This window comes from Octopus bimaculoides, chromosome 25, assembly GCF_001194135.2.
Source record: "Octopus bimaculoides isolate UCB-OBI-ISO-001 chromosome 25, ASM119413v2, whole genome shotgun sequence".
In the NCBI taxonomy this organism is placed as follows: Eukaryota; Metazoa; Mollusca; class Cephalopoda; order Octopoda; family Octopodidae; genus Octopus; species Octopus bimaculoides.
The window spans coordinates 34,704,323-34,713,764 of NC_069005.1; the positions used below are offsets into that span (position 1 = coordinate 34,704,323).

The following is a 9,442-nucleotide window of genomic DNA, read 5'->3' on the forward strand; positions in this document are numbered from 1 at the left end:
GAATTGGTGAGGCAACCGGAATATGGAACAGAAACTGGAGAAGCTACAGAAGTTTTGAACTAAAATTGGTGAGGCTACAACATGTGACTTGTCTGTGGATATTTACAACAGGTGGTTGGTCTCCACAGCCTCACCTGTTGATTAGTGTCAGTCATAATTAAATTATTCCATTTATGACATTCAACAACTGGATCCAATGGGCAAAACTCATAGGTTCTGGTCTAAAGATGAAAACTGCCATTCTTTTAACTGGTACTTGTGATCAGTAAAACACATCTGTGGTGGCTCCACATTGGTTTGGTGTCTATGGAACGGTGAACTTAAAACCTTGCAGAATAAAAGGTTCTGTTGACAAAAACAATATTTTAATTGCAAACTCATGCCAGACAAATACTTTGGTTGAATGTCAGGATGACTTACCTGAAGAGGTATTGCCCAGAAATAGTGCAAAAAACTGTAAATGATCATAAGGTTGTTACATTCTATTGTCACATGATTCATTATTTCAGTTTCTGTAATTCTTCCATGGGACAAAGCTTGAGTTGATAACTGTTGCACCTTGCTGTATATCATCACCTGTAAAAGACGGGGTGTAAAGGTGAGAACAACCAATCAACTGATATTTTATTGATCACATGTTAGTGTGTGATATATACAGACTCAGTTGATTACTTAATCAATAATCAATGACAATTAAGGAAATAAGCAAGAATATTAGTGACATAAATATGTTGAAAATGGTTGCAAGTGGGAATTAAATTAATCCTAGACTTATCCTCTCTTCAGGAATTCCTCTCTATGTCAGTGTGTGTGTGTGAAAAATATTCAGACAGTGTATATTCAAAAGAAAACTAGGTTCGGTTTACCAGCTGATTGGAAATGAGCAACTCTAAGAACAGGAAATGGGAGCCTTTCAGTTATAATGTGTGTGTGTGTGTGTGTGTGATATTACACACACACACAAGATGTAAGAGAAGATGGACGCAATAATAGGTGAGGACTTACCTGTATAGCAGCTTTCATCCTCATCCCTTCTCGGATGAGTATAAAAAAATGGTACTCCATGAGAGAGTACTGCAATAACATGAGTACAAACACTAAAGTGATGAGGATGTAGCCATTGGAGAAGAACTCAGTGACAGACACATTTAAGTTGTCCTGCAAAAGAGAGAGATAATGGTTATGGTGTACATGTTGTACTGGGGGGTAGGCATGGTGCACGTGGTACTGAGTAGGGGGAATGGGGGCACTATGGAAGAGGGGGCATGATATATGTTGTAATATGTAGTGGTGGCCATGGTACATGTGATTCTTTCAGCTTATCATACATGTAGTATTATGGAATTATGAGTGTGACATGTGATGTATATGTGGAGAGGAGGTAGAAGTGGGGGCTTTATGGGTGGAAGGCATGTGGTGGTGAAGGTTGTAGTTCTGTGAGAAAGACAGTGGATATGAAGGTGGTGGGGTTGCTGTTATGCAAACAATGTGGGGAGAAGACACACACACACACACACACACACATATACAAATGTTTATGTAGATTCATGAGCTCACACACAAAAAAAAACTTGTGAATATTCACACATACACGCACAAGCACAGATACGCATACACGTATACATTCACCAACACAGAAACACCCCACACACACACAAACTAGCATACACTCACCACAAATAGACAGACACACACCCACACACAAATCTGTACAGAGAGTATACAAACACACACACATATCCCTACCTTTTTATCCTGTAGAGACAAGAGTGCCGCCACAGTAGTCTTAATGGCGGTGGTGGCAGCAGTAGTGGTGGTGGTGGTAGCTGATCCATTGTAGATAGAATAAACAGCTCCGACCTCATCTTCCAGGGAACGTCGGGTGACAGACACCACACGTGATGTAGCATTGTGGAGTCTTCTAGCAGAACCAATTGGTTGACTAAATTCATTACAATAGTTGAGAATATCTTCTATCCACCATGGGCCAATGAATGCCAGTAAGTCAGCCGTTAGACGAAGACAACCACTCCAGATAATGGCCGGCCACGAAGCTTTAAACATGCTCACTAACAAAGATGGCTTCAGCCCCAACCGTAATTTTGATTGCTGAAAGGACAAGAGAATAATTGCAGAAATTTCAATTAGAGAATGGGGAATACTTCATATTTGTAACATTTAAATTAGTAAAACTGTTAATCTGTAAAAACAACAACAAACCTTGTTATTCTCAAATGAAATCCAAATCTTCTTGTAGTTGTATGTAGATTTCTCTGTCTGAAATAACAAAAGTGAAAACATTAGATAAACATTTGAAATATGAAGCAATTGGTTACAATGGTCTCTGTAAGCAACCAGGTAGTCACAAAGGCAGTTCAATAAGTTGTATTGTAATCTGTGATCAAGGAAGAAATCACAGAATTATGTTATCCTCATCATTTAACGTCTGTTTTCCATGCTAGCATGGGTTGGACAGTTTGACAGTTGCGTACTGGGGTCAATGTGATCTGCTAACTAAAATCAGCCACCAAATAACTCTTGAATCACATTCTACTTCCTTAAAATAAAAGGGGGCACAATAAATACTGCAGTCCTAGATACACTGTGAAAATAAATGTCGGGATGAACCTTTAACGATAGGGGCTGAGAGTAACAAGTACAACCAGAACATTTTTAATCATAAATCAGTTGGATCAGAGCTGAGCCAAGCGTTAAGCAGCAACCACCACCATTACCACCACCACCATCATCATCATCATCACCCAGTCACTCAATAGTTGTCAACTACAGAGAGATATGGGTAGATCTGGAGTGAATGATTGGTAGATTACAGTTGTTTGATGTTTAAATATCTTCCTGTCATCATCGATGGGATGGAGCATGGCTCACAACAACAGTTAGGTTAGTTTGGAGGTTGAGGTTGGTGGTGTGTGGTGGTGAGAATGCCATGCTGGTATTACATATATCAAGGTCAGTGACGTAGAGTTGTGAGTAGAAGTGAGAGGAAGTACAGAGTTGGGGGGAAAGAGCAACAGAGAGAGAGGGGAGATTAGGAGTTACAAGAGAGGAGAGAGAGAAGATAGCAATAGGGAAAGGGAGAGACAAAGTACAATAGAGAGAGTGGGGGGGAGTTGATAGAGAGATGGAACAAATAAGGGGAGGGGGTATTAATCCAAATCCAGTAAATATGACTGTTCTGGTTTTTAAGAGGATTAAAACAGTTTAGGTAGACAAAAATAATAATAATAAAAATGATAATAATACTGTCGTATTTCAGGATGGTCATTTTTTTTTTTTTTTGCCAAATAAATACACACACTAAATATTCGTTCAGCAACGAATGTCCATTGTCCGGAAATCTTTCGTCACACATCTGTGACCTCTTCAGCGACACTTTCCATCCTCATGTGTGCTCTTACTCCGCTTAGTCCATGATTGACACACAAGGTCGGAAAATGTCGTTGAAAAGGTCACAGATGTGTGACGAAAGATTTCTGGACAATGGACAGGAGTTAGAATAAGAACAGTAATAAATGAGTAAAGAACGAATCTATAGTGTATGTATTTATTTGGAAAAACAAAAAAAAAATGACCCTCCACCCCCTCCACCTTTCCAGCCCTTTCCTTTCCAAGTGGAACTTGAAAAAGTTGATGAGGGTTTGAATGAAGAGAAAAGTGTCGGCCTCATTCTTTCAGCCTTCTCCACCAAACAACCTGTGTCACCATAACCACTAGACAGGGGAACCCCCACCTGCCCCATCTGACAGCCAGGTTCATTCTACATGCAACAATAATGACTATGGTGGTGGTGGTGATGATGATAATGATGATGTCATAATTAGGTGAAATGGGACAGGGGACAGGGTAGTGTATTGAAACCCATTTCAGTATGTTCTATCACTGCCCATGGCATGTGTTTCTATAAGGATATCATATGTAGTAAACGTGGTGTAGTGGTGTTCATCACAGTTCAAATGATGTTAAGAAATATCCTCCACAGATGTGATGTAATGGAGTTCATTACAGTTCTTATGGTGTTAAAGAATGCACTGTGTAGTAGATGTAATGTAGTGGTGGTCATGATGGGAGAGGTTCTGGAAGTACAGACATACAACACATTATTTAGAGACAATGGACATACATATATATATGCAATCACACATTTAGGCACACACACACACACACACGTATTCTTTAAACACACATATTGTTTACACAAACACACACACACAGTTCTGACATCCAATGTGGGAATTTGGTGTAGTGAGTGGAGCCGTGTCATTTTAGGGTCCGATAGCCTAGAAACCATCAGCAGTGAAGTGAAGCCTTGACAAAAATGGCCACTGAGAGAGGAGTGAGGGAAGTGGAAGAGATGGAGTCAGATCCTTTACTTACCATAGGGAGTTTACCCAGGTTGTGTAACTCTATGACGTGTCGGAAACCTTTCCTTATCAAATCAGTAATCCACCAGAAGGTAATCTTTGATAAGAAGCTTACGTAGGGTTGGATGTATTTGAGATAAGCCAGTTCTTCAGGTGAGTGTACAGGGCATGGTTCTTGGAAAAAAGCATATTTCTGGAATGAAAAGAGAGAAGAACATTATCATGAGATCATTATGAATGACAAAGCCTTCTTGCATTAAATAACTCGATCCCTAAATACAAAAAAAAACTCTTTAAATAAAAAAAAAAGGCAATATTTACAGAAGAGCTTGATTCGCAAATGGTTGGGTAATTTAATTTGTTAATATTCAGGCTGACCTAAACAGAGCAGAATGGCAGAAATGGTATTTGGCTAAGTCTCTTTATATTCTGGAGTCCGTCTCCCAATGTTATCAACAACACCGTTTTTATGTATGTTTTGTTTCCCATTACTGGCTTGTGTTGGCCAAAGTCTTATCAAGGGACAACTCTATGACCAGAGACTCTTTCTGTTGTTGATAACCATTAACTGGCTTTCGTTCACTGAAAGTGTAGAGTTACACAATGTCATCATGGCTGCAAACACAATGTCACTGCTTTGTTCATACTGTGTCATGCAAACAGATATAGGAGGTAAATATTCACACAGACATACATATATATATATATATATATATATAAACAGGGTGCAGTGAATAAATTGTTATCTAAACTACGCAAAAATGAAAATAACATTGACATCTCATTTTAACAGGTATATTTGCCAAAATTACATAAAAATATCTTAAAATACTAAAGTCTAGAGTAAATATATTCAATAAAATTGCCACTGGCTTCAACCAAGGCTTCCAGACGACTTTGGAATCTCCTGCAACTCTTCTGGACGGTCTCCTTGTTTAAATTGATGAATGCTGCCATAATCCTTGCCTTCAGTTCATCTTTGGTGTTACAAGGAGTTTTGTTGGTCTCTCGCTCAACTGCGCCCCACACATAATAATCTAGGGAGTTGCAGCCTGGGGAGTTAAGTGGCCAGGTGTTAGGGGTGATGTAGTCACAGAAATTGTCTGACAGCCATGACTGGGTTCTCCAGCTTGTGTGGCATGGTGCAGAGTCCTGTTGCCAGACTTAGGGTCTTCCAGCAGCCATCCTCTTCACCCGGGGCAGCACTACCGCCTCCAGGCACCAATGTTATCCAAAGGAATGACAAAGGGGCCGATACAGCTTGGCACCAGTGACATCACAACTCATTTCTACAGCTGAGTGAACTGGAGCAACGTGAAATAAAGTGTCTTGCTCAAGAACACAACAAACAGCTCGGTCCAGGAATTGAACTCACTGCCTCATGATTGTGAGCCTGATGCTCTAACCACTGAGCCATGCACCTTCACAGTGCCTGTATCGGGGTACCTATTTACAGCTAAAAGACTGAGCCAGAAATAGTTAAGTGTCTCGTTTTATACAGTGGTGGTGGTGGTGGTTATCCATCCTTAACACCACCAGTCATTACATCAACTCCACCATTCACAATTACAATGACACACAAGAAACCTCTCTATGGGGTCACTCAAAATGCTAGAAATAGCTGCCAAATCTCATATCACAACTTAATATTTCAAAAATAAAAAAAACAAATTGAAGAATTTAAGGCAGGATGGTCATGGCTGAAATGCCTTTGAACATAGGTGTGTTGTGACTCAAGGCAGACCTAGGGCTAAAAATAACAACAACAAAACTAAAGAGAGAGAAGTGACCTGATCATTGTTGAGTATCTAACGAGTGTATATATGTGTGTATAAGCTTCATTAATCGAACACAATTAATCTTTATTGATGAAGTAATGAAGAGAAGAGATGGCGGGAGGATAATCATCCAATTTGGCAGTGAAAACAGATAATTAACAAACACTAACGAATAGAGAAAACATTAACCAACATTTGTTTTTAAATAAAATACAACAGAACAAGTAAATAAATAAATAAACAAAGGGTGTGTTGTGGTCCCTAATTGAAGGAGGAGGAGGAGAAGATAGGGCAATTGATTGAATTGCAGGTTGGTGTAAAAAATTAATTTCCTTGTAATTACACAGTGTTCAAGCTAACGAACTATGAAATCTAATTTCCAATGGTGGTGGTGGTGGTGGTGGTGGTGGTGGTGTAGTGACTGCTAACAGTAGGGATGGTGATGGTGGTGGTAACAGAGGGGTGGCTAATGACTGGTGATGGTAGTTGTGATCAAGACAATGCTAATTATTTAGTCGTGAGTTCACATTTCATTGCTCGTGGACATAAAGTACTAGTAATTTACTGGGGGATGATAATTGTCACCATGACAAACACACACGGAAACCAGCAACCACGAAATAACGCATTCAGAAGGAAAGTATGCATATATACAGATCTATTCCACAACAAAATGCATACAGCACTGCACGTGTGTGTGTGTGTGTATATATATATACATACACACACAATACAATATATGCAGTGTTCAACTTTGAACTGAATTTAATTATAAAATACATACACACATTGCAAAATATATACTGTATATATATATATATATATAGAGAGAGAGAGAGAGACGTTATGCAATACACACATTATTCAATACACACTATTTATTATACATATTGCACTCACTCACATATATATGTGTGTGTGTGGTACACATGCACATACATTATATACTTTTATAACATACACACAGTTGGTTTATATGTGTTCTTATACACACTCTGAGACTTGAAGCACTCACACACACACATTAAGTGTTTATGCGTTGGGCTGTATATAAAGTATGACTCACAACCAGACAGGAAAGTAGAAGCAGAAAATGACCGGCAGTCGGGGACCTTAGTCTGGAGGTTGAGAGGGTCATTTAGAAAACCCCCACTTCCTTAGCCTTCCCAGAGGAATGTCTGGGGCAATTTATAATTTCCTGATCTTGTATGCACTTATTGGAAATTATGCTACCCGGGTATCTGAATTAGAAAGTTGTGGTTAGTTGTTAATGATGTATCAAGAAAGTGGGGAAGAGAGAGAGAGAGGTGGGGTAGTGCAAAGGCACCACCGACAGATGACCTCAGTTTGCTGGACATTAACAGCCAGACCCATTTTTTTTGTTTGTTTGACTAATTGTGATGACCCACTGAGGTAGTCCCTTGTCAGATTTCAGGGTAACCACAGATGATTTTGTTTTCTGCTGTAGCCTCAGGCCAACCAAAGCCTTACAAGTGAATCTGGTACATGGAAACTGAAAGAAGCCCATCATATATATAGGAACCTGGCTATGATATAACACGTTGACACCAAAAAACTGATGAGACTCACCTGTACTCGGAGTACATCCATTTCAACAAAGATCAGGATTCCATAGACAACAGTCACAACCCATGTCAGGTCAAGTCGAAGATCCGTGAAGTCCATGTTGTTCCTGTAGAGGGAGATCAGTTTGAAAACTCGGAGTACAAAGGCAGCTGACCAGTAGCCGAGCAGGATGAGCAGAAATCCTGGGGAGTTCCAGATTTCAACATTGTGATAATATGTGATGCTCATAACAGATCCAATGAGAGCAGCACAGGGGGGTATGAAGACATGATAGTTGACAGAGTCCGGATCATGGGCATCAGAGGTCAAACCCTCGGCAATCTCCATGAGGTTCACCCCAATCAGGAAAAGGGTGACCACCCAACGAAAGGCATGCACTCGAAAATGGACCCATGTTTTCACTTTCTTAGTTCCGATCACAGATTTGCTCCAGATTATCAATATTGGGACACTAAACAGCAGGAATATGCAATGTGGAATGATGTTGAGAACATCAATGAAACAGTCGTTCTGAAGAACACCATTTGCAACGCTCAAAGCATCCAAACGTGAACCACAGAAGCCATAGATTTTCTTGGCAGTGACATCCTGCTTTGGTAAAGTCTTTGTTGTCATCAAAGGCCAGGTGACATTTAAAGGTGTCTGCTGGGTCATGTTGTTGCTGTTGCTGTTGAATCAATAACCAAAATACACTGAATGTTACAGCACGAAGCTAACACGACAGCTGATCAGATGTGTGTGTGTGTGGAAATGTCACAGATATTTTGGTAAATGTTGGTGGAGCTGGCAGCACTGGGGGGGTGTGTATGCCAACCCCCCATAGCAGCTTACTTATTGGCAATCTATAAGGTGAGTCTTGGGATAGAAAGGAGAGGGGCGGGATACCAGACAGACAAACAGCTAAGTAGATATAGGGTGGGGGGAGTGTTGAAGGATGGGGGAGGGGAGGATTCTAAAAGATGTAATCACTAATTCTTAAGAAAGTAGAGAAAAAATAGATTTTTTTATTTTTTTTTATTTGTGACAAATAATTTCATTTTATATTTTCTACATTAAGATATCATCATCATGTCAGTAGTAGTAGTAGTGGTAGTAGTAGATAATACTATTTCATTAGTATTTTCACTTTGATTGTGTCTGTGTTTTGTGTGTGTGTGTGTTGAGGTATTTCGTTCTTTTCTTGAGAGAGGTATGTTGAGGAAAAGTGTTGGAGGGACAGCACCAATAATGATTTTAAACAATCAAATAAATAAATTTAGTTCAGAAAAGGTAATATTTTCCTTTTAACAGGTGTCTATGAAGGCCATCCAAAAATTTTACCACTCTAACCTCCAGCATCCATCAAGAAAATTAGAGAAACCAAGAAAACACCTTAAATATATAAAGAAAATCTTTTCTGGGGTGGAGGGAGGGGTGTCTCTTGGTTTTGGTTTATTTTGAAGTTTGTTTCTTGTTCTTTTTTTACATTTGAAAGCAATGAAGTGAAACGATGCGCGAAGCCAAAACAGTTGACATGTGCAATGGAGCGATTAACTGGAACAGATTGGTGCATGGCACAGTGCCACACCTCCACCTCTTCTTAATATTTGTGCCAAGGTTGGGTTGCTGGGGAAATCAATCCTTTTCACTCTTCATCGATGCAATCCAGAGGATAGCAAAGTCTACATATATTTATATATATATATATATATATAT

The 9,442-nt window shown here is 39.5% G+C and overlaps 1 protein-coding gene and 1 long non-coding RNA gene across 4 annotated transcripts in view; one reads left to right on the forward strand and one right to left on the reverse strand.

Annotated features, from left to right (window-relative positions):
* The window catches only part of LOC106869067 (ATP-binding cassette sub-family C member 9), a 38,073-nt gene extending 28,643 nt beyond the window's left edge, over window positions 1–9,430 (reverse strand). For all 3 annotated transcript variants that reach the window (XM_014914586.2, XM_014914585.2, XM_014914582.2), the window contains exons 1-6: window positions 7,751–9,430; window positions 4,396–4,575; window positions 2,221–2,277; window positions 1,747–2,109; window positions 1,006–1,158; window positions 421–576 (exon numbers count right to left, since the gene is read on the reverse strand). In XM_014914586.2, coding sequence (XP_014770072.1) covers window positions 421–576; window positions 1,006–1,158; window positions 1,747–2,109; window positions 2,221–2,277; window positions 4,396–4,575; window positions 7,751–8,401 — 1,560 coding nt within the window. In that variant the 5' untranslated portion in view covers window positions 8,402–9,430. The remainder of the gene's footprint in view (window positions 1–420; window positions 577–1,005; window positions 1,159–1,746; window positions 2,110–2,220; window positions 2,278–4,395; window positions 4,576–7,750) is intronic.
* LOC128250764 (uncharacterized) overlaps window positions 1–9,442 on the forward strand; it is a 41,922-nt gene that overhangs the window by 31,204 nt on the left and 1,276 nt on the right. The window lies entirely within an intron of this gene.